Here is a 27634-nt window from a genome sequence, read left to right as displayed (position 1 = left end):
GTCATGGCTTGGGCCAGATCAACGTGATTGTTTTGTTTTGTTGTGCCTCGGCGTTTCAATTTCATTTGTGCAAATGTCATTAGACTCATTACTCAATCATTAGCAACAACGTTTTAGTTTATAACACTAACACACAAAAGTTCGACTCTCGCCTTCCTCCCTCCCTCCCTCCCTCCCTTCTGAATCAAAATAAGGACAGGAAAGCTACAAGCAGAAGAAAAACTTGACCCTTAATTATAGCTGGTAGAGTTCGTATGTAAGACCTATTTTCTTTTGGTAAATACACGTGAAACTTTTTAAGTGTTGCGTTAAGGACTCGTTTGACACCGCATTTAGAGTTGCTTTCAAATATCGTAAAAGCACCTCTAGATTATAAAAGCATTCCCAAATAGATTCTAACAAAAGCGCTCGAGAGCAGAAGTGCTACAGAAGCATTCTCAAATGGGTCTTAAGACACTAATCAATGCTTTGAACATCTTGACCTGTAAAGCAGTTAGACCAAACCAGGTGGGAGTAGGGGGCACTGACTTCATCCATTTACAGCTCAAGCAAGCTTCCAAGTTCTTCTAAATGCGCGAAAAAATGGACTGTTTCGGGTCGTGCCCAACACAAGATAACCAAATTTGGCAGTAGGCCTGCCTACACATTGGCCACTAAAACCAAATATAAGACCAACTTCAGCACATGTTTCATGAATCTGCTTCTCCAGGTTGGAGCTTCTACAGCTCCCACAAACAGGTCGATGCAATGGGGCCATATGCTTGCACAAACTAACAGCACCACTTGTGCTCTTCCCTCACAACTTATGGATCCCATGTGCTTTCTAGTCTATGACACTCACCACCCAACATAATTTCAGTATGCAAGCAGAATCACGAGTTACAGATACGTAAGAGCTATGCAAGATCTTTTAAAATGACATAAAACTCTTCAATCTAACAAACAATTTAGATTGGAAGAGCAATCAATAGTCAGAAAATGTTCCACTCTGAAACATATTCACGCACAACTTTACTGTGAGGTCGTACCCAGTGCACAAAGCTCCCGCTTTACGCAGGGTCTGAGAGAGGTGAATGTCGGCTAGCCTTACCCCCATTTATGGAGAGGCTGCTCCCAAGTCTCGAACCCGAGACCTACCGCTCATGGGCGAAGGCACTTGCCATTGCACCAAAAAAATTACTGTGAGGTATCATCAAAAAATTTATCATCGAATAAGTAATAACAAATGCTGCAATTTATCAGAACTGACATTATTATTCAAAAGAGCAAAGACTAAAATAGGTTGATAATCAACATATTAACGTTGAAACATTTAATCACAGCTTACGAGACAAAGAAATTTACCACGTACAAGTAATGAAGTCCGGACACCTAGGAACCGTCATCAAATCAGATGAACTACCATGTTTCTTATTACGAAGATATTTTCAAAAAGACGTGCTCCTACTAAGTTTTCCTAATCCAAAAGCACTTGTTCCTACGGGATACATCCAAACTCTACGATCACCCACAATGTTGAGTTGCACTCAACTATGCTGATCCAAAAGTCCCTTCAAGTCCCTGCAATGGAATAGCAGAGGTGCACAACTGTGTAAGAATTCAACATATGCAAACACATACTTGGTTATTCCCCAACTTCATGCTAAAATTTAAAAACGAATAACATTCTTAAAAAAAAATTATATCCATCCACTGTACGTTCACCATGTGAGGATGATATTCTTCCAAATTAAAAGTTTTAACAATCAAACAGATAACAAATGTCAAAATCATTTGTGCACCATAACATAACTTGAGTGCAGCAAAGCATTTATGTTTAACATAAAGTATCAGATTAAAAAGTTGCATCTAACAGATTGAAGATGAAACCATATAAGCTTATATCAAACACTGCCATTTCCTTTAGTTCAACAAAAAACATTCCTGCTCTATTATTGAATTTGTGAGAGCAACAGAAGAAATCATACACCAACGATAATCAAATATTTGGTAATAAATAAACAAGTAAAACCAGCAAGCAAGGTTCAAGGTGCCAGCTATAAAATCCAATGGTCACTATAAAATCCAACGGTCACAATAAATATGTCTTCTCTAAGAATGCATCAGAAATATAAAACATGAAGCACCAAAATTAAATAAGTAAAAGCTGGTGTTCCAACTGATAAACAAGAGAAGAAAAAACAAATACATAGGTCCAATCAATGAGTCATTCCCACTCCTCTCTTCATACTAGCAATCAAATTATGCACAGGAAAGCTTGCTAAATTGACAACTCTGTTTCCTACTTAATATGGAAAAAAATGATCAAAGCTTATTTAGAATAGCCTGAAAAAGGAAAAGAAATATTAAAACCTGTTACTGAAGCGCATTATTTTGACCAAACAGCCCTCTTTTTACTCAAATTCACAATTGAAAAGTTCAATATCTATGATGTCCAAAAAAGGGATTGAAAGAAGACCTACACCAATTGATCATTCTTCTGCCATGGGATGATTGGACGTCCTTGTGCGTCACCCATCTTTTCCATTCCTCCCTATCAATCCCAACCCCAATTTGTTCTTATTAATCAATCTTAACATACTTACAAATCCTACCTAGTTTATGAATCATTCTATCATTCAACGGCACTCTGTTTAGAGGTAAATGAGGCAAAGACATTTATTCTACTCTAAGGCACTCCTGGGGAATAGGCAGAAGGATTCAAAACAAAATGGTAAAAAAACAACATTTCTTTCATTTTTGTCATGTGTCCTAGAAACAGCAAGACTCACAAAGGGACTACTAGCGATCCTGACAAGTGCGGCAGAAGGTACCGTGTGACAACTCGCAACAACCCCGCACGTTGGCAGCCAGGTGAGATGTGAGGCAGGTTGTAGCCGTCATGCGGTGCATTGGCAAAAGCGATTGTATGCATCCCAGTTCACCCAAGTTCCTAAAAGAAACAAAAGAAAGCCAGTAAAATGAGAAGATTTTTCTGTTATACCTATACCACAAATAAGTATGAAAGGAATTAAGACACATTTTTGCGCCGGAAAAATGTAAGAAACCGCTATTTTCTTTTTGGGAACCTAAGAACCCACTTCTTGAGATCGGAGAAGGCAAATGTAACCACAGAAATAATGATCCAGGTGATTGCTAAAAAAGAAGAACGGATAGATAAGATTTTCTCTTCCCATCAACTCCAAACAGTGAAAATTAAAAGAAAGACAAGATTTTGCATTTAAATTTCATTTCTTTTACTAATTGTGAGCCAAAAATGCGCTTGTTTTTCCCATACTGTAGATTAAAAACCCCAAATCACCAACATAAATAAATCCAGTACAATTAAGTCACTAAATTTGTGAATTACAAATCAATAAATCAACAGAAACCATAGGAAAATAACAATTCATTGATTCGCATTCACTTTTCTCCAATTTCCAGAAATCAATCAGAAATCAACGAAAAGGTGAACGAGAAAACTAGAAAAAATAAAGAGGAGAAATTGAAAGGGGAACCTGGGAGAAGCGAAGAGGCGACGAGGAGTGGAGAGCGACGGTGGGCGGAGGCGACGGAGAGGGGGCGCCGAGCGGAGCGACGAAACCCTTGCGTTGGACACCAATGACCGAGACAGCGAACCAGCTGAGCGCCAAGCCATTTTCCGAGTTACTGTTTGCCGATAGTGGCGAGAGAGGGCTTTGTGAGGGTTTTGCTTTGTGAGGAATGGCGTGGCGCAGTTGTACGACAGTCTTTCACCGTTGGATTCTTAGCGATTCATCGGGTACTGTTAGATATTTTTAAAGAGCAAATTTAGCAATGCCCTTCAATTTACGAAGTTCTTAATTTGACCCTCAACTTTCAATTTAGTTACGACTTACGGGTCTCATAATCGTTTATAATGTGTCAATTTGATCCAATTGTCAAATTAATCAATGCTTTATTTCAGTTTTGCGCACTTGCATTAACGGAAATACCTTAATTTGATAGATACATATGTTTAACGTTCAAAGACATATTTGCACATTTAAAAAGATTGAGGGTTCATAACCAAATCGAAAATTTAGGGATACCAATTAATCAAATATATATGACTTTCACATAAATGTTTATTTAGGAACTCTTACATATTATTGATATATACATGGCCAAGGGATTGTAAGTATACAACATATGAGAAACTAATTCATGATACCAACTTAACCATTCATTAGATGAAAACATTATTGCTTGAGTTAAAGGGTTCTTCTGCAGCTCTACACTACTCGAAACAAGGCTCAATCAATGGGGCTTGAGTATCTGAAAGCTTGTGTTTTTGTGAGAGCGTAGGGACCCTAGCTTTATACTATAAACGATGGAGTTCAGTAAGGACACTTCCCATTATTTAATCCTTATCAAACTATCTTATCATTGTGAAAACTCTAATAAACATATCAGATAATAGAGTCCTAGTTCTATCGAGATTGCTTTAGGCTATTATCCTTATTATACAATTTCTGATAAGCCATTTCCCATAGCTATGGTTAGGTTCTACCCTACAACTGGTATCCGTTCGGTCTGGCTAGTTTTCCAGCCAATACCGGCTATTGAATGTCTTACTGGAAAAAGTAGAAAAAGTTTGCTACAACTGCAGGGTTTGGTGTTTTTCTTTTCTTTATGTAGGCTGTAGATCAGTCACATGATCATTACTCAATGTCATAAATGATATGTTTATTGGAAAAAAATCAATACGATGAATTTAACCTTAAATCTTGACGATGATATTGTTAGCATATATTAGTTAGAATATATAAGTGGTCAGGATTGTGACAGGTGTCAATGGATTGTATAAGTTGAGTTAGTTATGCTGACATGTATTTATAGGGACAAAAACTCTTGTAGTAATTCATTCATACTAATAAGAAAAGTTTTGTTGCAGATTTTCTTTCTCTCTCTTCGAGCTCTCTCTCTCTCTCTCTCTCTCTCTCTAGATTTCTAAGCTTTCATCTTCCATAGCTAGTGTTGACATGGTATCATCGCCAATCACGGGTAACACCATTGGTTGACGATCCTCTGCTTCCGCATCTTTCTGTATTGATTGTATTTGTCGGTGTTGGTGTTGGAGCTCATCATCGTTGTCAGTGGTTGAAGTTTGTCAATGTTGTCGTTCGTCAGTGATCATCGCGAACCCTAATTTTTGGGATTCTTCGTTTCATAGTTGGTTTTCGACTGTGCTCTTTCATCTTTGTGCTTCAAGAATGTGATATTGTTCTTCCTCATATCTCACAGATTGTTGTTGTGATCTTGATTTCTTGATAAAATCTTGTCTGAAACCCTAATGTTTGGGAATTTATTCTCTTGACAATCGTTGTTAATTGAAAGATTGTAGCATAATTTTTGGTGTGGATTGTTCTACTCTACTGTAGTATGTGGATTGATTCCGTTTGTGAATTCTTTGTATTTGTGTTGCACGGATTGTGATTTTCTTGTTGAAAATGGTTACCTCTACTCAATTGGCACTCACTCAATCGCCAATTTCATCTCTAATTCCTACTGTGGGTAATACTGTTACTGTCAAACTTGATGACTCTAACTATGTGACTTGGAATTTCCAAATGGAGTTACTACTTGATGGAAATGGCATTTTTGGGTTTCTTGATGGTTCCATTCCATGTCCTGATAAGTCTGAGTTGGATTTTGATGCCTATATTGTTTGGAAGATACATGATAAGGCATTAATGACACTCATTACTACTACCTTGTCAACCGCTGCGTTGTCTTGCGTTATTGGTTGCAAAAGTTCTAAAGAAATGTGGACTAGTCTTCGGGAAAGGTTTGCAAATATGACAAGGACTAGTATTGTTCAGTTGAAGATTGATCTTTAGAATATTAAAAAAAAGGCCTGAATCAATTTATGCATATCTTCAGAGGATTAAAGATGCTAGGGATCATTTAGCTGTTGTTGGGGTTGTCATTTCTGATGAAGACATTACTATTGTTACATTGTAGGGCTTACCTTCTGAATATAACACTATCAAGTCTGTCATTCGTGGACGAGAAACTTTGGTGTCTTTAAAGGAACTAAGATCTCAATTAAAAGCTGAAGAAGACACATTGAATGAAGTCACTAAACAAGTTCCTCTTATGTCTGCTATGATGGCTCATAGTTCTACTTCTACATATGACACTAGTGGTACATCTGGTACAAAGGCCGATTGTTTTGGAAATGACTTAAGTGGTTATTTTGGACACACTTTTGGTCCTCCGTTATCCTATTCCACTATGCAATTTCGGCAAGTTCCTCCGTTCTCACCTATGCAATTTCCACAACCTTTTCCACAGCAACAATTTTTTCCTCAACAACTACCCTTTCCTTAGTTTCAACAACTTCATTTACTTAGACCATTGGCTTTTGTTTCTCAAAGTGGTTCCGGTACATAAAATAATTTTAGAGGAAATAATTTCAAACAAAAGGATAAAGGCAAGAAATTCTTTTCTGGTAATCAAGGACAGTCTCCACAACAGTTATCATATGGTGGAAATCAGTTTTCACCACAGTCACAACCTTATTTAGCATCAGGACAACAACAAATGATGTCTCCACAGAGTTATAAACCACTGCATAAATGTCAAATATGCGACAAAAAGGGACATTCTGCTATCAATTGCTTTCAACATGGCTATCAAATATGTTATAGAGTAGGACATACAGCAGCTAATTGTTTTGACATAAATAATTCTTCATCTCAGGGTTCTCAGCCACCACAGTCTTATCAGAGTTATCAGCCACCACAATCTTATCAATAGCAATTCGCACAGTCATATCCTTAATAGTGTCAGGTTTCACAACAGTCTATCCACTCAAATGGTCAACCATCTGGCATGTCTTATCAGAATTCAAGTAGTGTGCTTCCTCCATTTAATTCCTCTGTTGTTATGACTGCTCGAGCTAATACAAGTCCATATGCACCTCAGTAAGAGTATTGGCTTCCTGACTCAGAAGTTACTCATCACATGACTTCGGATATTTCTAATCTTCAGATGGCATCTCTTTATCCTAATATAGATACTGTCACTGGTGCTAGTGGTGAAGGTTTGATCATTGCTCATATTGACAAATCTAACCTTCTTACAAAGTCTCACGATTTTAAACTTAATCTGTACTGCATGTACCTCGATTGTCACAACACTTGTTGTCTATGCATCAATTATGTAAAGACAATAATTGTAGATGCATCATTGATGAGTTCTCTCTCTGTATACAAGACAAGGTCACCGAGAGAATATTGTTCACAGGACTAAGTAATCATGTAGTTTATCCCCTACCTGTGCTCAAACCAAAAAAGGCCTTACCAGCAGCATTTCTTGGTCAAAAGGTGTCTTCTACATTATGGCATTGTCGAATGGGTCACCCTACTAATCACATAGTTAAGACAGCACTTAGTAAGTCATCAATATTGTAACTCACAACCTCAGTCTTGTATTCCTTGTTTGGAAGGCAAATTCACCAAACTTCCATTCCCTTTACATGCTTCAAAATTTGTAATTCCATTCGAAATAATACATACAAATGTATGGGGGCCAACACCTTGTATGTCAATTGAGGGGTATAGATACTATGTCTTTTTCATAGACGAATGTACTAGGTATGTGTGGAGAAGAACCCTCTAACTAGCCCATCATCCATAGTTTACCTAAATTTGTCCAAAATCTGTTTTAGTTTACAATCTGTTTGTTTTGTTTTCAAATTCGTCAAAATCAAATCCCCCTTTACTTTAAAGTGTTTTATTAGTCAAAATCTGTTTTGATTTGTGTTTTTAAGTGTCTTGAGTCAAGTTAGAACCTAATTTTGTCCAAAACCATCCCTAGAGTCAGTTTAGAGTCTAATTCATCGTTTTAAGCTGTTTTGAGTCCTTTAAACTAGTTTTGAGTCTTTTTAGTTTGTATTGCATCTTTTGAGTCTTGTTTGGTGTTTTAAACTTAATTTTATGTTTTTAAGTCAGTTTAGAGGTTATTAGCAAGCCCTCCTAATCCCCGGTCCAGAACGATCCCTACTTACATTCTTTACTACAATTGATACAAGAGGGTTTAATTTATGTGTTACGTAATTTTCACATCATTCCCAAAGATAACAGACTACTTTCCAAACAGTCTGATGAGTTGGCTATTAAGGATTCTCTGGCTCTCAGTGTTCAGTGTGTAGGTTCTGTGTCTAATATGGCCCAACGCCTATTTGCTCGAACCCGCCAAGTTGAATCATTGGCGACTGAAGTGATAAGTCTTAAATAGGAGATCAGAGGGCTCAAGCATGAGAATAAACAGTTGCACAGGCTCGCACATGACTATGCTACAAACATGAAGAGGAAGCTCGACCAGCTGCAGGAATCTGATGGTCAAATTTTACTTGATCATCAGAGGTTTGTGGGTTTGTTCCAAAGGCATTTATTACCTTCATCTTCTGGGGCTATACCACGTAATGAAGCTCCAAATGATCAACCTTCGGTGCCTCCTCCTTCTGGGGTTCTGCCTAGTACTGAGGCTTCGACTAATCACCCTCTGGTGCCTTCTCTTTCTAGGGCTCTGCAGACTGCTGAGACTTCTTCTGAGCAACCTTTGTGAAAGCTCTCTCTTGTTTGTTTATTTTGATTCATGTATATGTACATATTTGTAACTTAGCGGAGATATCAATAAACAAGCTTTGCTTCATTTCAACGTATTGTGTTAAATACACCAAGGCTTTCTTCACTAAGCTCTTTGAGTTTTTTCTGTTGTTGAAGCTTGTATGTTGAAGCTTTGTGAGTGAAGTATGTATGTTAAGGTAGTGCTCCCTTAATTTCTCGAGTGAGGAAAACTTCTCGGTTGGAGACTTGAAAAATCTAAGTCACTGAATGGTCGTTAGACTTCCAAGTATCAAGGTGCAGTAGCATATGGTAAGAGTCCCCCAAGTCTCCGGTTGAGGGAGTTGACGAATGAGACATTTCCTTTCTAAGTGGTAGCCCAAAACTCCTCCTTCATATATATTTGTTATGAAAGTTGTTAGGCCCCAAGAAGATGAGGCCTAGGCAATTTTTTTTTTTTGAATTTTTTTTTTCAAATTTTCGAATTTTCGAATTTTCGAATTTTCAAATTTTCAAATTTTCGAATTTTTGAATTTCCAAAAATATATATATTTTAAGCTTTGTAGGTGAAGCTTTAGTGTTGAAGCTTTGTAGATGAAGCTTTGAGGTTGAAGCTTTGTTGGGTACCATGAATTGATTTTGCTTCACACTATCTTGATCAAGATAGTGTGAAGCTTTTGTGTTGAAGCTTTGTAGGTGAAGCTTTTATGGGTGAAGCTTTTATAGGTGAAGCTTTTGTGGTGGGTGAAGCTTTTGTGGATGAAGCTTTTGTGAGTGAAGTTTTTGTGGTCGGTGAAGCTTTTGTGGGTGAAGCTTTTGTTGGTGAAGCTTTTGTAGGTGAAGCTTTTGTGGGTAAAGCTTTTGTGGGTGAAGCTTTTGTGTTGAAGCTTTGGAGTTGAAGCTTTGTAGGTGAAGCTTTTGTAGGTGAAGCTTTGGAGTTGAAGCTTTGTAGGTGAAGCTTTGGAGTTGAAGTTTTTGTTAGGTATCATGAATTGATTTTGCTTCACACTATCTTGATCAAGATAATGTGAAGCTTTTGAGAATTTGTAGTTGTCCTCCATTGATGAAGCTTTGTTGAATTTCCCAATTTTTTTTTTTTTGGAAAACTAGAAATTTGTTGAATTTCCTAATTTCCTTCTTCTTTTTTTTGGGAAACTAGAAATTTGAAAATGTGGGAGAGACAACATATACAAATTTTGCTTCCACATTGTTGAGCAAGAGATTGTGATGCAAGCCACACTTTGTAGTAGTCGAAGGTTTGGATGAACCATATAAATTGAATTTGTTTCAAACAGTCTTGATCAAGAGTATGTGAAGCTTTCTACAAGTTATAGTTGCCTTTCATTGATGAAGCTTTTGTTGGCACCATAAATTGGTTTTACTTCACACTGTCTTGATCAAGAGTGTGTAAAGCTTTTGAGAATTGTGGTTGAACTCCTTTGATGAAGCTTTTGTTGACACCATAAATTGGTTTTGCTTCACACTGTCTTGATCAAAACAGTGTGAAGCTTTTGAGAATTGTTGTTGAACTCCTTTTATGAAGCTTTTGTTGGCACCATAAATTGGTTTTACTTCACACTGTCTTGATCAAGAGTGTGTGAAGCTTTTGAGAATTGTGGTTGAACTCCTTTGATGAAGCTTTTGTTGGCACCATAAATTGGTTTTACTTCACACTGTCTTGATCAAGAGTGTGTGAAGCTTTTGAGAATTGTGGTTGCCCTCCATTGATGAAGCTCTTGTTGGCACCATAAATTGGTTTTGCTTCACACCATAAATTGGTTTTGCTTCACACTGTCTTGATCAAGAGTGTGTGAAGCTTTTGAGTAGTGTGGTTGCCCTTCATTGATGAAGCTCTTGTTGGCACCATAAATTGGTTTTGCTTCACACTGTCTTGATCAAGAATGTGTGAAGTTTTTTATGAGTTGTAGAGTTTGCATTGTTACAGAGGAGAAATGTCTGAATCAGATGCAAGAGGGCTGAATAGCTTGATCTTAGTATGCCATGCATTGAAGTTGTTGTTGGTTTGCAATAAGACTTTGTTGGTGACTATAACTCTTGTTGGGCATAAGTGCTCCCCTAGTTGAGTTTGAAGGGATATAATGAGATTTATGTGGGATTTCTAGTGACTAGCATGCATATACAATTCAAAATTTATATACATTAGCAACGGAAGCATGTTATCACATAATATCAAAGCTATAGTCATGCAAATCCCCTTCAAGAAGCATAGGTTCATATATGATGCATCTAAGAAATTATTGAAGAACAAAGTGAAGGTATAATTTTATACCTCTTGATCTAGATTTGAGACCAAGGACTGACCACCTCCAAGCTTTTTGTTCTTGGAACTCCTTGAGCCTAGCATCCCTCCTTGCTTCCTCCACCTTGCTAGAATGAGTGCTCCTTGGTTCTCCTTTAGTCTCCAAGGTTGAAGACCTCTAAAGATCCACACCCACTAGTGTAGTGAGATGGATGGAGGAATAACCAAAAGGGAGAGAAGATGATTAGCTACTTCTCCCTTATGGTGGCTGGCCTTGTGTGTGTGTTTTTTTTTTGGAGAGAGAGATGTTTTCTTCTTTTTGAAAAATTAACACACAAAACCCTTATGAAACTTTTCACTAAAAGTTCCTTTTATATCTCAAAGATAGTTAGCCAACAACTTGACTCCCTCTCTCTCCCTTTCCCTTTATTTGGCCGGCCCCTTTAGTGTTGTTTGGGCTTTGGGCTTTTATTATTTCAAGTCATCCTATGCTTAAATAAAAGCCCAATGGGTTTGGGCTTAATGGGCCCATATTAACCCAAACTTTTCTTTAAGTTCAAAAAACGATCTTTCATCGCTTCTATGATTTCTTTAGACTTTCTAACCAATCATAACACTTAATTAATCCAATTAATTTATTCCATCATCCATTAGTTGTCTCATTACAAGAGTGTGTCGGTGTACAATCATTTTAGGTTCTAATTAGCAAGGTAGTGAGGTGATTGGCACCAATCCAATTGATTATATTTAATCCAATCACTTAGTGAATTAAAACTTACTTTTAATTCTCCTTCTTCTTTGACGACTACTTATTTAATCATCTAGAAGAACTCACAAGCCATGAGTGACATCTAACCATATATCATGGCTACCCAAGCTAATGTAGAATTTGTTCGGAGAACCTATTCAGTTGGAATTACAATGTAATTCGATCATTCTCTAAAACAATACTCTCAATCACATTATTAGGGTATGGATATATTATGTCAAACCCCTAATGTGATTATTTCATGTTATATGATTCAATTGAGTCGTATAGGAACACTTTCCTTTATTATGCTTGATACTTCGGCCGAAGATTCCCAATCATATCTTAGAGTATTCATCCTCTCATAACGAGGATTAGAGATCCCTTGTTGATCATTCACATGCCTTTGAGAATAAATCATTGACCCCAACAATGCATAGAACACACCCAAGATGAGGTGTGGTCATGTCTTATTATCAAAATGATCAGCAACGTATCCCTAAGACAACTATGATGTCTCAGGTCAAAGGATTACTTACATTATTCCAACCATTAGAGTTACTTGCTATACATGTGAGTAGACCTCTATGCAAGTACTCTCGTTCGATTGTGTTAAGTGAACTCATTCCCATAATGAGCACCTAGATATCGGTCTTAGTGTCACTACACGAATGGGATGAGACTTTCCATCCTTCCAATTGAAAGGGACATAGTATGTACTGGTCTATGCATTGTCAGTATCCCTCTGACAATCCTATGACCAGGAACCTTTTTGAACATGATGGTTATGTGAAGAAGGTCTCTGTAGTCTAACATCATTTGATTACTTCTTCCATCGATCCATTGTCCATGGATTCACTATTTAGGACATATATCGTTTATTGAGACAATTCTAATTAGTATCTTTGCCTTTTAATGTATAAGAGTCATCTATACACTCATTCATTGTCCTGAAAGGTTTCTTCCAAAGATTGACTTTCAGGGCATATCTCCAACAGAGTTGTTAAGCTTGAGGGTTTTTGATTATTTGTGAATGCTAGGAGTTCACATGTACAAGTTGTACCATGATAGGAGCATATTTGTGCGACTTAGTATGTTTGTTTTCGTGCATTTATGTTCTTAGTTCTTAGTTATGTTAGTAGTTTAAGCCATTTTTGTGTGTTTGTAGGTTCTATGGGCCAAGGATGCAAGAAGATGCATTTTGGAGCATTTTGGAGCATTTTTGGGCTAAGATTGGATGGTGCAAACATGGAGACATGAGGATGGACGTTTTGGGCTTTTGTGTGTGCAAGTGTGTGTGTGTAATTGCAAGGATAAACACATGCAAAGAAGCCCACATGCAAACTCAAGGCAAGAGAGGGAGAAAACACATGCAAAGAAGCCCACATGCAAAGTGAAGACAAAACTCATGGCAAAGGTGAAGGAATTGTGTGTGTTTTGTGATTGAAATGATGAAGCATGTGTGTGTAAATGTAAAGGGGAAAACATGGCAGCAAACACATGGCAAAGAAAGCAAACACATGGCAAAGAGAAGAACATTGAAGCATACACATACAAAACTCATGGCAAAGGTGAAGGAATTGTGTGTGTTTTGTGGTTGAAATGATGAAGCATGTGTGTGTAAATGTAAAGGGAAAAACATGGCAGAAAATGTGTGTGTTTTGTGGTTGAAATGATGAAGCATGTGTGTGTAAATGTAAAGGGGAAACATGCCAACACACACCCACACAAGCTCACATGCAAAGGAAATGGAGTGGTCCTATCTCAAGCCTATAAATACCACCTTCCATATTCATCAAAGATATAACAGATTTTCTCTCCAAATTTAGCCAAAAACCACCCCTAGCCACACCACCCATCAATCCTAAACCTTTCCATACCATTCCCCATCCATTCTACACCATAAAAACCACCCAAAACCGTCCAAAACCTCTAGTACCGCAGCTTGCAAGTAAGGAAGGAGAAGGAACATCTTGTGCCGTGCCTAAGCCCAAGCCTTGGGAGTGTTGGAGCGTTTCTAGGTGTTTTCTATCTTTGATTTCAATGTCTAATTTTATGTATCTTTGTTTTGCAAGTATGAGGAACTAAACCCCCCTTTAGCTAGGGGGTGATTCGAAACTATGTTTATGCTTGCAATATGAATTGATTATCTTTGGTTGGAATTTCATAAGTTGTGGATTCAATTTGTTTAACCGTTTGATTGATAACTTATTTATGTATGTTTATTGAGAGTGCACGCTTAATTTTCATGCATAAATATGACGCTAGAATATAAGTGAGTTTCACCTAATCGTTATGAACTTATATTCACAAGTAGTGGAGGTTGCTTATAAACAATCGCGTTAAATGAATTCTTGGCACTAGTTTCATGCTTTTCATAGTAACGAATGCCTCGTCAACACTTATAGTTTTCATGATGCTTAATGATCTTTGATTGTATCTTTATTGTGCTTTTCACGTAAAGGACTTTTGGAGAATGTTGTGAATTGCGTTGCGCAAACCCATCCAATTCATTAACTTAAGGAGAACTTGACGGTTAATTTAAGCGGACCTAATTAACCTAGGGTGTTGAGTTTCATAATTTATCGAAAGACCAACTGAGAATCGATCTTGTATTGCAAGTGTGACATGTGTGGAGAAGAACCCCTTAAGCTATTCCATCATCCATATTTTTCATTGCATTCATATTTACATTTTGCCCTTAATTATAATCTGTCCATTTAATTTAATCTCATCAAAAACAACTTAATTTCCCCCCCCCCATATTTTGTTAAAGTCTTAGTCGTTCAAATCTATCTTATTTTATGCTTTTAAGTATTTGGAGTTTTTTGAACTTGTTTTGAGTCTTTTGGTTTGTCTTAGTGTTTTAAAAGTTAGTTTTATTTATTTGAGTCAAGTGTTTAGCACCCCTAGTTAATCCCCGGTTAGAACGATCCCTACTTACATCATTACTACAATTGTCACAAATAGGGTTTAATTTGTGTGCTTATATATTTCGCATCATACCACTCGTCTTCTGGTAGGTGGAATGAATGGTGAGTTGCTTTCATCACTTGGTTGGTGGTACGAAGGTGAGTTCCTTCATCACCTTTCATCACATTTCATCACCTGGTTGGCGGTATGAATGGCAAGTTGCCAAATGATATTAGAGTACGGGTTGTACATTTCATCACCTGGTTGGTGGCATGAAGACGAGTTCCTTCTTCACCTGGTTGGTGGCATGAATGGCAAGTTGCCAAATGATATTAAAGTACGGGTTGTACATTTCATCACCTGGTTGGTGGCATGAAGATAAGTTCCTTCTTCACCTGGTTGGTGGCATGAATGAGGGTACGGGTTGTACATTTCATCACCTAGTTTGTGGCATGAAGGAGAGTACAGCTTGTAAATTTCATCACCTGGTTAGTGGCATGAAGATGAGTTTCTTCTTCACATTTCATCACCTGGTTGGTGAGAATAAAGGCAATGTGTCGAGGCACATTGTAGCAAGTGTCGAATGACACAAAGTATGTTGAACCCTTTCGAAGCACAGTTGGCTTATGTATGAATGTGTTGGAATGTATGATTGAATGAATATACTGTGAAGCTGTTCGTTTATTTGTATAGTCTTGTTGACATAGACTTTGTTTCATGTTGGAAGCATTCATGTTGAAGCTTTGACCCCGAGTGTTTCATTGCTAGGAATGTAAGAGGATTAGGACCGAGTTGTCTAAATCACCTCTTTATTGAATTCATGCCAAATAGTTTTCGTTACATAGGATGCCGAACGGCTGAAGCTTAACACTTGTACAATGTGAGTTTACTTGTAATAGTACTTCAAGTGATCAGCGTTCCATGGATGGCCAAGGGTTTTGCCATCGTAACTTCTAAGCTTGTAGGAGCCAGGGCGACTGATGCCAACAACTTCAAATGGTCCATCCCAGTTTGGACTAAGTGTTCCTTCACTCGGGACTTTGTCGCAGAGTAATCTTTTCTTCAATACCTAATCCCTCACTTTGAAAGAATGAGGTTTGACCCTTGAGTCATAGTAGTTGGAGATGCACTGCTTGTAGGCGACATTCCTTAAGTGAGCCTGGTTTCTGTGTTCCTCAACTAGATCTAAGTTAAGGGTAAGTTGTTTGTCATTTTCGCTTTGCACATAGTTCTAGACTCAGAACGTTGCTTGCTCAAACTCAATTGGGATAACTGCCTCTATACCAAAGGCAAATGAGAATGAGGTTTCTCCTGTTGATGTCCAATACGAAGTGCGGTATGACCAAAGAACTTGGGGTACAAATTATGGCCAACAACCTTTAGCCTTGTCCAAGCTGGTTTTCAAAGTTCACTTGATTATTTTGTTGATGGCTTCAACTTGTCCATTAGATTGGGGATGAGCTAGGGAGGCAAAACATAAGTTGATGTTGAACTTATAGCAGAACATCCTGAACTTATTGTTGTCGAACTGTCGCCCGTTGTTAGTGACTATCGCATTGGGAATGCCGAATCTACAAAGGACGTTCTTCCATACGAAGTCTTCTATTTTTGCCTCAGTAATGGTTGTCAAAGGTTCTACTTTAGCCCACTTTGTGAAGTAGTCAACTGCAACGATTGCATAGCGAATCTTACCCTTCCCTGTAGGCATTGGGCCAATCAAATCAAGTCTTCATTGGGCGAAGGGCTAGTTGCATAGTGAGGGACTCGAGAGAGGAGTAAGGAATAGTTGCATAGCGTTGACACTTATCATATGAGCGAGATATTCTGATGGCATCTTGGTAGGATGTTGGGCAGTAATATCCTTGGCGAAAGGCCTTGTGTGCTAGGGATCGAGATCCAGCATGATCTCCGCAGACTCCTTCATGTATTTCCCGAAGGACAATTTCCACCTCTACGGGCGTAAGGCATCTTAGGTATGGTAAGTTAAAACCCCACTTGTAGAGTTAGTCATTAATGATTAAGTAACGGGTAACCTTATATCGAATCTGCTTAGCTTGGACTTTGTCATTTGGAAGGATGCCATGAGCAAGGAATCTATAAATCGGGGTAATCCAACTATCCCTCTGTTGTAAGTTGCACACTTCCACAACCATGGTGCTTGGTGTTGCCAACAATTCGACCTAAATTTTTCTCCCAATCTTGTCTTCCACCGTTAAGGTGAAGCAAGCCAAAGCATCTGCATTACTGTTTCCTGCTCGAGGAATTTGGGTGATCTGGTAGTGGAAGTGCTTGAGCAACAATTATGTTTGTGCCAGATATGCTGCCATGAAGCTATCCATAGCGTCAAAGTTGTTGGTGACCTGGTTAACCACCAATTGGGAGTCACTGAAGATATCAATTCGTTTAACCCCAAGGTGTTTGGCCAAACGTAAGCCTGTTAGGAGGGCTTCATATTCGACCTCATTGTTCGACACCTTGAATTTGAAACGAAGAGCATACTCCATCGCCACTTTGTCAGGGGTCGCAAGGATTAGTCTTGCTCCACAACCCTATTGGTTGGACGAGCCATCAACATATAGACTCCATGATGGGGCTGTTGGTTCTATTTTCTGAGCTTCCGAGGGTAATGAAACCACTTCTTTAGGTGTAGAAACAATGTCAACAGGATATGTGAAGTCGGCGATGAAGTCTGCCACTGCTTGGCCCTTCTCAGCTGGCTTTGGTTGGTAAGAGATGTCAAACTCACCCAATGCTATCGCCCATTTTATCATTCACCCCGAAGTGTCAGGACTTTGGAGTATCTGTCGAAGATGATGATTGGTAAGCACGATGATGGAATGTGCTTGGAAGTAAGGGCGAAGTTTTCGAGAAGACATGACCAATGCTAGAGCCAATTTCTCAATGTTGAAATATCGTGTCTCTGCATCTTGTAAGGCATTGCTAGCATAGGAGACAGGTTGTTAAACATTACCATCATTTCGAATAAGAACAGAACTTACTGATGAAGTCGATACAGATAGATAGATAATGAGAGTGTCACCAACCTCAGGTTTGAAGAGCAGATGGGCTTTACTCATGTAGTATTTGAGGTTCTTGAATGCCTTGGCACATTCATCAGTCCATGTAATGTACTTCTTACTTCCCTTAAGTGCTTTGAAGAAATGAGCACATCTCTCTATGGCTTTAGAGATGAACCTAGTTAAGGCCGCCATCTTGCCAGTAAGGCTTTGGATGTATTTTGAAGTTACCGGTTCCTTCATGTCGAGGATTACTTTGATCTTCTCGGTATTAGCCTTAATGCCTCGTTGGCTTATCATGAAGCCTAAGAATTTGCCAGAGCCTACGCCGAAGGCACATTTGTTGGGGTTCAACTTCAATCGATACCTCTTCAAAATGGTGAAAGTTTCAGATAGGTTCGCAATGTGTTGGTCAGCATGTTTGCTCTTGACTAGCACATCATCAACGTAAACTTCCATGCTCTTCCCAATCTGTTCGGCGAACATTGAATTGACTAGTCTTTGATAAGTTGCTCTTGCATTCTTTGGGCCGAAAGGCATGACTTTATAGCAATATAGTCCCCTGTTAGTAGTAAAGGATGTGTGTTCTTGGTCAGAGGGTTCATGAGGATTTGTTTGTATCCTGAGTAAGCATCCATGAAGCTCAGGAGTTCACACCCTGCCGTAGAGTCTATAAGTCTGTCAATGAGAGGAAGAGGAAAGCTATCATTCGGGCATTCTTTGTTTAGGTCGGTGTAGTCGACACACATTCTCCATAAGACATTTTGAAGCAAGAGACTTTCTTTGGTCGAATTTTTCTTAACAAGGACCATATTTTCTACCCATGTTGGGTAATTGACTTCGCAGACGAAGCCTATGCCTTTGAGTTTTTCAACTTCTGCCTTCATTGCTTCGTACCGTTCAGCGTCATAAGATCTTCGCTTCTGTCTTATCGGCTTGGTCTTAAGGTTAATACTCAAGCGATGACATATGATATCGGGAGAGATGTCTGGCTTGTCCTCGTATGACCAGGTGAAGACCTTAGTGTTCTCTTGCTAAAAAGAGATCAATGCTAACCGAATGGGTGGTGACAAGGTGGTGCCAATCTTCACCACACGATCTGGATAATCTTTTGATATAGAAACCTTCTCCAGCTCTTCAGCGGGTTGTCCTTGCTGAGTGAAAAAGTTAGCTCGAGGATCGTCGAGTTGACTATTGCCACTGTGAAGATCCAAGTTGGCTTCGTCCGGGCTGATCTTTATGACTTGGTCATGTATAGAAAAGGTTTCCTTGGGCACAGACAGGTGTTGTTGCTTGACCGAAGTGTTGTAACATGACCGTGCACTAAGTTGATCTCCTCTAATGTAACCATTGCCATAGGGGGTTGGAAATTTCATCAACAACATATGTGTAGATACCATGGCCTTGAGATCATTGATGCATGTGCGTCCAAAGATGACATTGTATGCCGTTGGGCAATCAACTACCAGGAAGTTAGTGGTAATGGTAGCTGTGTAAGGGCCTGTACCAATGGTGAAAGGTAAGTGTATGCTCCCTATAGGTTGCACGATATCACTGGAGAAGCTTATTAGAGGAGAAATCGAGCGATCGAGCAAATGTTCAGCTACATTAAGTGCCTTGGAAGCTTCAGCAAACATGATATTGACCGAAACCCCCGTGTCTACCAGTATTCATCTTACTTCAAAGTTGGCTATGTGAGCTTCCACGATCAGTGGGTTGTTGTGAGGGTAGATGATACATTTTTCTTCCTCAAGGTAGAAACATATTGGATCCCAGTTAGGCTTTTAATACTTGCCTCCCGTGATGTCTTCCACATGAAACACTTGGTGCCCAAGCCTTAAAACTCGTTCGCTATTTTTCATGTCCTTATTGGAAAGATTTAGATATGGGTGTGCCGCCGCTTATGGAATATATCACATTCACTTCGTGTTGGTTACGGTTATCCCTTGAAGGGTGAATGAGAAATCGATCAATTTTTCCTTTATGCGCCAAAGCTTCAATATGATCACAAAGGGTGATACACTTCTCACCGTCATGGTCATTATGTTCGTGGTAACAGCAAAACATGTCTATGTTCTTCGTGGGCTTGTAACCCAACTGCCTTGGCATTGGCTTCGGTATCAGATGTGCTATGCTGGGGTAAATGGCCACGCATGTGGCGTCTAAAGGCGTGTATGTCTCATACCTCGGGGTAGGGCTTGTCCTGACACGTGTTTGGCCTACTGTGTTGACTGCCTGGGGGCGTGCATTATCGTGGCGATACCCTTGGTTATCGCGATAGTGTCCTTACTCCTTTTACTAAAATGGGACTGTTGAGGATGGAAATCTTTCCTTTTACCCTGAGATTGATATATCTGTTGACTTGGCGAAGTATTAAGTAAGGCAGGAGGAGGCACCGCTGCCATTTGGAAGGTCGAGGTCTTCTCATTTGGTTGGATCTGGCTTCCACTCCCTATTTGCTGATAAGGGGTGGTTGTGGGGGGTTTCCCTTGATATGTCCTTGCCTCAGCGGAGGCATGGTTGTAAGCATGTGCCATCACCTCAGAGTAAGTCTTCCAAGTGTTGACATTGATTATGTACTTGAAGAAACAATCACGTAGACCTGCCGTGAAGGCTTTGAGGGCAGTTTTGTTGTCTGCCTAGGCACAACGGGAATACTCATGGTTGAAACGGCCAACATACATACGGAATGACTCATCTGGCTTCTGGCGAATAGTGTACAAGTCATCCGCAGAGTGCAAGCGATTGGTCTGAAAAATATGTTGAGAAATAAACAGTTTCCCCAATTCTTCAAATGAGTCTACTGTCTCAGGTGGAAGACGACAATACTAGATTAGAGCCCCGCTAGAGAGGGTGGAGGGGAAGAGAAGACATCGTTCTTCGTCGGTGTGCATCCGGTATGCCATGGTGGACTTAAAGAGGTTAAAGTGTTCAATCAGGTCCTCATTTCCAGTATAGAGTTGCAAGCCAAGCTTCTGCTTTATCTTTGCTTGGAGGGGGAGTCGAGGATCCTCCTTGTAAGAAGGCCAGGCCTAGGTTGGTTCCAATCAGGTATCTCAGCTTGTCGTTCGGCCTTCAACTTGTTTACTTCCTTAAGAAGTTATAGGAGTGGAGTCATGTACCACTTGAGCTTTCTTTCATAAATCTCCATCTCCTCTTGGAAGTAGAAAGGTTGGATCAAGAGCATGTGATTTTTCCCTGGACTCGTCGTACTGACTTCCAAGGTATGTCTGTTGGAACATCTCTGAGTCCCCCTATACCTTCGTGTTTCTCTGAGACTTGTTGCCCCTTCCCCAAATTGGTAGCCGGCCTAAGACATGGGAGGGGACCGAGTCTTTCAGAAACCCTTGGGTCATTGATCTTCGAGCTTACATGGATGGGATTGTCTCGATGTTACTTTAGGAAGACTCGACAGTCGCGAAAGAAGGCTTTCGATCTTTCCACTCCTTCTGTAAAGAGGTGCCTTCCTCCACTCCTCCTGCTTCTGGTTGAAGCAGCTGGGTTGAGAGAAGTCTCATGTTGGTCGCCATTTCGATGAGTAACTCGCTCCTCAACGGGAATACCCATGTCAAAGGCAAATGACCATCCGTGTTGGGGGGCACCCAGTTGATGGTTGACTTCCACAGGGGTGATGAGCTCGTGTGTTTTAGTATATCTAGCCTCGTGGCGCATCTCGAAGACCTTCTCATACTGCTCTTGGAGGATCTCATTCTTCGTCACTATCTTGTTGTTCTATGCCTCCAGCTCATCGACTTTAGCCTGAAGAGCAAACTTCTTTTGTTCTTTCTTTTGTTGCTTCGCACCAGGTGCAAGAGGGGTGTCATTTTGTGTGCTGTGGCTTCCTTCGCTCCCCATGTTGGAAAGGGATACCTGGTCAAAAGATAGTGTACGAATGGTGGAAACCAGCTTAACAAAGTAGAAGAGAGTGGGAATAAGTGTCATTCCCACAGACGACGCCAAATGTTGATGAACAAAATCAGTGATGACTTTGGTACAACAGAAAATGTTAAGTTTGTGACCCAACTCTTTGCGCGTTTAGTATGTGTGTAGGAAAAGGTAAAAGTGTGGTTGGTGGGATATAAAAGGCTGATTGTGTAAATTTTCAACTTTTATTGGAATTTGTTAACATTTTTCTCATGTGTTTAGGAATCCCAACAATTCTGGTTATGTATATATGTGCTTGTTATTACTGCAATTTGTCCATAACAATCCCATTTCCAAAGCAATAAAAGGACTAATCCAGAGCAATAAAAGGACTACCTTAGTTTCTTTATAGAACTAATTTATTCGTATTTACAACACATTAACTTGTGTAACTACTATAAATGTTGCGAAAAATAAAAAACTATAATCTTTAGAGTAATGCTACACTTAACACCTAATTGTATCATTATTTGTACTATCTCTTTAATAAAGATATGGTCCGCCAACGCATGTGGATCCCATCACTATTAGAGATGTGATACAAATGATGGTACAATTAGATAGTAGGAATAACATTTTTGTATACTCTATCATAATTAATTACACACTTAATTTACCAAGAATCAAAGGCAAATCAACCTCATCACACCACTCCACACACCTCGTCTCAAAATACGAACCCTTCACCTCGTTCGCCAAGTAACTCAACCACACTTTCCCGCCAATTCTCCACTTCAACACACTCCCTTCCATCTCCCTGTTCAACCTCCACCCAACTCCGTCGCCGTACTCGTCCCCGCTCAGCACCAAACTCCCCGTTTTGGTAAATGGCCTGTTCGCCCCCTCGTATCGCCTTCTCAAACCCTCGCCGTTCCCGCCATCAGTATCCGGCTTCCACGTGGCCACTTCATGCCCCGTCGTGTTGTCACACAGCACGGCGTCGAAAACCGCCGCGTTTCCCTCCGCGTCCTGGTCCCACCTCCAGTTCCTCTTCCTCATCCTCGTCGACATCCTCGCCGTGGCCTTCATATTTGGAACCTTTGATTTTTCGAAACCGCCCTTCATCACTCTCTGCGTTTTCACTTCCTTCTCCACGTTGTCCGTGGACCGGCCCAGGCTCAACCCGTTCACGTAGTTCGCCCCGACTTCCGGCCCGACCCAGACCCGAATCCTCGATGGGAAATACTTCTCCTCCGCGTAGTCCACGTCGTCGTCTTTGTTAAATCCGAGATTCACCACGTGAAAGCGGAGATTGTCGACACGTGCCGTCACCTGAATAAACCCATCGTAAAATCCAACAGAATATTCTACCTGAACGACCGCCTCCAGCTGCTGGTGCGCCAGGGTGTACTTTAGCACCGAGTCTCTGGTTACCAACGCCGGAAACTGATTTTTCCGATTCGCGCTGGCGGCTGAGCGCGTGGTTTTCATCCCCATTACTGGCGCGTAACCCTTTAGCACCCAAAGCCCGCAGGCCTCCGTCGCGTAAGAGAAACCCAAGTTCTGAGAGGGAGATGACGTCAGCGTCTGTAGACCTACGCCCACATCTTTCAAAATGCACCATTTGGCTAACATGTACCCGAGGGTGCGCATGAAGCACAGCTCCGCATCCACACCCGCGGTGATCAGAAACGTCCGCAGGGCCGGCGCGTGCTTGCACAACAACGCCTCGAGGTTAGGAGCCAGCAGCGACTTGAAGTACAGAGAGCCGACTTCGGATGGAGAGTCGCACGCGCAGAGCCAGAAGAGGCGCGTGATGAAAACCAGGTCGAAGAACGTGGAGAAGGACTCGGGGGAGTGGGAGTCCATGATCCAAGAAAATGGGTCGGGTTTGAGGGCCTGAAGCTGGGAGCGCGGGCAGGTGCCGCTACCGTGCGCGGTGGGCGAACGGGCTATAATTTCTTGGAGAAGTTGGAGTAAGAGAGCGAGGTAGGGTTTGTCCGAGGAGAGTGAACACATGTCAGAAACCCAGATAGTCTTTTTGGGATATTGGTTGAAGCCATGCAAGCACACGGAGAAGGTCACTAAAGTGTCGATGTTGGAGCCGGCGGTCCGCTCGGCCCGGAGTTGAATCGCACGAGTTGGGTTGTTGTCGTGACTGGGTCCGGAGCTAGCGAGCTCGAGAATGTGGGACGAGTCAGACTCGGCCCACTCGAATGAGTTGGGAAGGTCGCATATCCATGACCATATGTCAAGCATGTTGTTGTTGTTTATGGTTAGGGTTTTAGGGTTTTGGGGGAAGGAGAGAGTGTGGAGAGGTCGATGCGGTGGTGGGTTTGGTTTTAAAGAGGGAACGAGTGATGGTGGAGTTGCCACCATGGAAGCAAACAGGAACCAAGTGTGAGGAGGAGGCCTCTGGACTTCACGTTAGATCGAGTGGTTATTTGCGTTTGAAGGGTTTTTTGGATTGGATGCATTAAATGTTTCGGATCAACTTCGTTTTCCTTGCTGCTATTGTTCTTTGTTTTGAATTGTTTGGATGCTACACAAACAACTGAGGATGTGGGGACGTGGAATCTTAGTGTAGTTTTTGGGGTGTCGCGGCTTACACGTGGTCAGTGGGAAGGACAAATTTGATGTCTCGTTGTGAATCACTAAAGACAAGCTAAAACATAGGTTAAATTGTGAAAAAGATTGGTGTCTATTTGGGTCCATCTGAACCAGTTATTATATATCTATCGAAAAATTTCTAGAAAAAAATTATGTACCTTACGAGTTGTGGGATGGAGGCCTTCTTGTGGAATCTGTTTTGTTTCCTCTCTTCAAATTAAGATGTGTACAATCATTTGGCCTCTTTTGCTTCACGGCTGCAATCACTTTCATCGTCGTGGTTGATGGTTTACCGAAATTGATTCTTCCTAAAAGAAAGTTGAGGTTCCATCATATGGAGTTCAACTTCTTATAAGTTCATATAATGTCTTTCCTCTTATTAGTGTGAGATTCATTCTCAACAACCCCCCTCGCTTGTGGCGAATTTTCAAGCCTAACACGTACATAATACAATGGGGTGATGTGGAGCATATGTGAGCGTTTGGCTTCACATGTGGAACAACCTGCTACCATAAAGAAAGTTGAGGTTTCACTATAAAACCAAATGAAAATATGGGAAGTAGCTCAACCTTCATATAAACTCATGCAAGGTCCCTCATCTCATCAATGTGAGAGTCATTCTCAACAAAGCCCCCTCACATTTGGCTAATTTTCAAGCCTAACACTTGGACAATACAACGGGGTGATATGGAGCGCTTGTAGTCGTTTGGCTTCACACGTGAGACAAACTGGCTCCGATACCGTGACGAGAGTTAAGGTTCCACCATAAAACCAATTGGCAATATGAGGAATAACCCAATCTCTTATAAGCCCATGCAAGGTCCCTACACATTTGGTAGCAGAGTGTTCGACAGTTGCAAAGCCAAAATTTCACATAGACGCGACCTTTAACAATATATACCAAAGCATTGTATTTCTATTGTATTTACTAGAATGATACCAACTCATAGATGAAGAGAGATTATAGAACAATCTATAGTCTAACATATATAGAAGAAGGGACTTATTGTTCAAGTAGCGTTGCATTTCTGAATTCAATGTTCTATGTTCAAATATCCTTCTTCCAGTCTTTGTATGAAAAAAAAAATGAAAAGGGATTGAAAAGTTTTAGTTTTAATAAAAAAAAACATGTTATAAGTTTTGTTTAATGATTAGTACAAAACCCATATTAAAGTAGTCCAACTAAAAATGACTCAATTATAATAAATTATGATTTGTCGATTTTACCCTTAATTTTTTTAGGTTGAGTTCCAGATTTTCGTCGTTAATGGAGTTCATCGTTGTTTTGCAAACCTTCTTCTTTATTTGAAACAAAAATATAGATCCTCATGCTATTTAATTTATATTTTGTATTATTTTGTTGAAATGTGATCGTCGCTATTATTCATAGTGTATTCGAGGTACTGTTTTTCAATTTTTCTTCGTCAGTGGAGTTCATCGTTTGTTTCTCCAGAAAATAAATTTGAGATTTGCATGCTATTCAATAATAATGAAGGGTCACTGTTTTTGGATTGTAAAAATAAAATGTTTCTAGATTTTAAAGTAACACTGTTTCTGGAATCTAAGTCACTGTTTCTGAAATCTAAGTTACTGTTTCTAGAATTTAAGTCACTGTTTCTGGATCCAAATGAAATAAACATACTGTTTCTTAAATGTAAGCTAGAAAAGAAATAGTGAAATTCACTGTATTTGGATTCAAAGCAAAATAAGCACCCTGTTTCTTAAATATAATCAATTGATGCATGAAAGAAAAGAAACAGTCGAAGGTTAAAACATAGACTATTTTTGGAATCTAAGTCACTATTTCTGAAATTTAAGTCACTATTTCTGGATTTTGGTTCTTTTCTTTTTAGATACAGTGTTTGTTTGTGCACAGACAAAACAAGCATTGTATCTGATTTTTTTTTCCAAAAATAGTGTTATGTTTCGGGTTATCCAGAAATAGTTTTATGTTTTGGTTCTCTTTTTTTTCCAAATACTTTTTCACCGGTTTCTGCCATTAAACTTCTTTGAACTTGTTTCGGCTGCTTTGTTCTTATGAATGCTTCCTTTTTCAACTTTGATTTGAACTTTGAATTGGTTGTTTTTGAAATGGGGGAATTCGATTTGATAGGAAGACAAGGAGTTATTATGGCGGTTTCGTATTGGGTTGAGGTTGGTGAAGAGTCCGGACAATATCAAATCATTTAGGAGTATTTACGGAAGTGTAGATTTGTAGCGGGTTGGGCTTGTAAGTTTGACCCGCGGACAATAGTTTTGGATGGTTTTTTATTAAATTTTGAGCCATTTTGGTTAAATAACATTTTGGGATGGTTTTTGGTTAAATATTTGTTGGCCTAAACCCTTTTCATTAAAGCTCCCTTGGCAGATGAAGATTAACTTCCAGGACAGGAAAAGGAGATTATTTTGTTTGACCCTAGCTCAACACAAGGATTCCTTTAGTGATTGATCTTAGAGGTGGGCGTGGTCTAAGTCGGTGCTACTTTGAGTGAAACTGAAAGTTTTTGCGGTTTGGTTCGGTGCGGTTTTGAAGCTAAAACCGAAATGAAATGAAATCATTTGGTTTGGTTCGGTTTGGTTTCAAACCGTTTTTGTTCAGTTTCAAACCATTTGCAAACAAAATGAAAGAATAACTTCATGAACATTGGATTGCAGATTTGCTATGGACCTGGTTAAACTGAAGAAAGTGTCACATACTAAATTGACATCTTTTCAAACCGAAACCGTTCGATGCGGTTCGATTTGGTTCGTGTTTTGATTTCGATTTTTGGTTCCAAGTGCCCACCTATAATTGACCTGGACTGAGAAGAATAGAAGAAATAGATAAAATTGTCTGTAGAAATAACCGCATGGTGCGTGGTCATGTAAGTTGTACTTCCTCCGTCTCTGGTGCGTGGTCATTGGGTTGGGTGCATATAGTGCCCCATTAGAAATAACTGCATGGTACGGCCCATACCAACTCCAATATATCTGTTGCGCAATAAACAGAGGCCCGTTTGTCAAGACAAGTAAAAGCCCTTTCCGTTCGTGGAGATTCTGATTCTGTGATCGCTGATCGACGGTGGTGGGAGTCAAGATATGGAGAAAGCATTGAAAATCTACGGGGAGGTTCTGAGATTGGTGAGGAGGTTGCCAAAGGACTCTCAACCTTACTACGCCAAGTACGCCCGCGAGAACTTCGTCAATTACAGAGAGGTCGAGGCCAACGACGACCAAGCCCTCCACGATCTCTTCCTCAGGGCCTACAATCATTCCCTCTGGGTCCTCAATAAGGTACAACGTCGTAATTTCTTTCGCTAAAAACAAATTTGGAATATTTATTGGTTTTGGACATTTTTGTGTGTGTTTCTGTGAACCCAATTGGGATTTCCTGCGATTGCAGTACTCTGTGGACGAATCTGCGGCTGATAAGTTGAAGAAAATCTGCTCCGATTAGGGTGCCCGCCAGGTGTTCGATGTAATGCCCCAATGGGTTCTTAACCACTTACTTGTTTTTGAAGTTTGAGTTTCTTTTGCTGATTGTTTGACAGGGCCAAGTTTTTGCACTGAATTATGTTTTTATTTTTTGGGAAAGAGATTGTAAGCTGCTGGAATTGAGTCTTGTACCAAAAGGATAATAATTATAATTACAAAATTGGGTCTTTGACAA

The 27634-nt window shown here is 40.0% G+C and overlaps 3 protein-coding genes across 6 annotated transcripts; 1 reads left to right on the top strand and 2 right to left on the bottom strand.

The window, feature by feature from the left end:
- Positions 1 to 1234: 1234 nt before the first annotated feature.
- On the bottom strand, positions 1235 to 3889 carry LOC103444201 (protein NONRESPONDING TO OXYLIPINS 2, mitochondrial). Of its 4 annotated transcripts, none has more exons than XR_001790776.3 (4): positions 3498 to 3812; positions 2772 to 2932; positions 2463 to 2533; positions 1235 to 1560 (listed from the first exon to the last, which is right to left on the bottom strand). XR_001790776.3 is itself a non-coding variant. In XM_070822329.1 (4 exons), the coding sequence occupies exons 1-3, from the start codon at positions 3635 to 3637 to the stop codon at positions 2511 to 2513; spliced, it is 282 nt and encodes a 93-aa protein (XP_070678430.1). In that variant the 5' UTR covers positions 3638 to 3812; the 3' UTR covers positions 1235 to 1560; positions 2463 to 2510. The 4 variants fall into 4 exon arrangements, 3 of the variants coding, with proteins under 3 accessions (XP_070678430.1, XP_070678431.1, XP_070678429.1); XM_070822329.1 differs by having other exon boundaries at positions 2814 to 2932; XM_070822330.1 differs by lacking the exon at positions 2463 to 2533 and having other exon boundaries at positions 2814 to 2932; positions 3498 to 3889.
- A 17864-nt stretch (positions 3890 to 21753) lies between these two features.
- Positions 21754 to 23851, bottom strand: LOC114822999 (uncharacterized). The gene has a single exon (XM_029098258.2). It carries the CDS (start codon positions 23752 to 23754, stop codon positions 22036 to 22038), a length of 1719 nt encoding a protein of 572 aa, XP_028954091.2. The 5' UTR covers positions 23755 to 23851; the 3' UTR covers positions 21754 to 22035.
- A 3095-nt stretch (positions 23852 to 26946) lies between these two features.
- On the top strand, positions 26947 to 27634 carry LOC114823000 (LYR motif-containing protein At3g19508-like). The gene is made up of 2 exons (XM_029098259.2): positions 26947 to 27258; positions 27368 to 27634. The coding sequence occupies exons 1-2, from the start codon at positions 27064 to 27066 to the stop codon at positions 27419 to 27421; spliced, it is 249 nt and encodes an 82-aa protein (XP_028954092.1). The 5' UTR covers positions 26947 to 27063; the 3' UTR covers positions 27422 to 27634.

This window comes from Malus domestica, chromosome 05 (genome assembly GCF_042453785.1).
Source record: "Malus domestica chromosome 05, GDT2T_hap1".
Lineage (NCBI taxonomy): Eukaryota > Viridiplantae > Streptophyta > Magnoliopsida > Rosales > Rosaceae > Malus > Malus domestica.
This window is presented reverse-complemented; position numbering and strand designations above follow the sequence as displayed.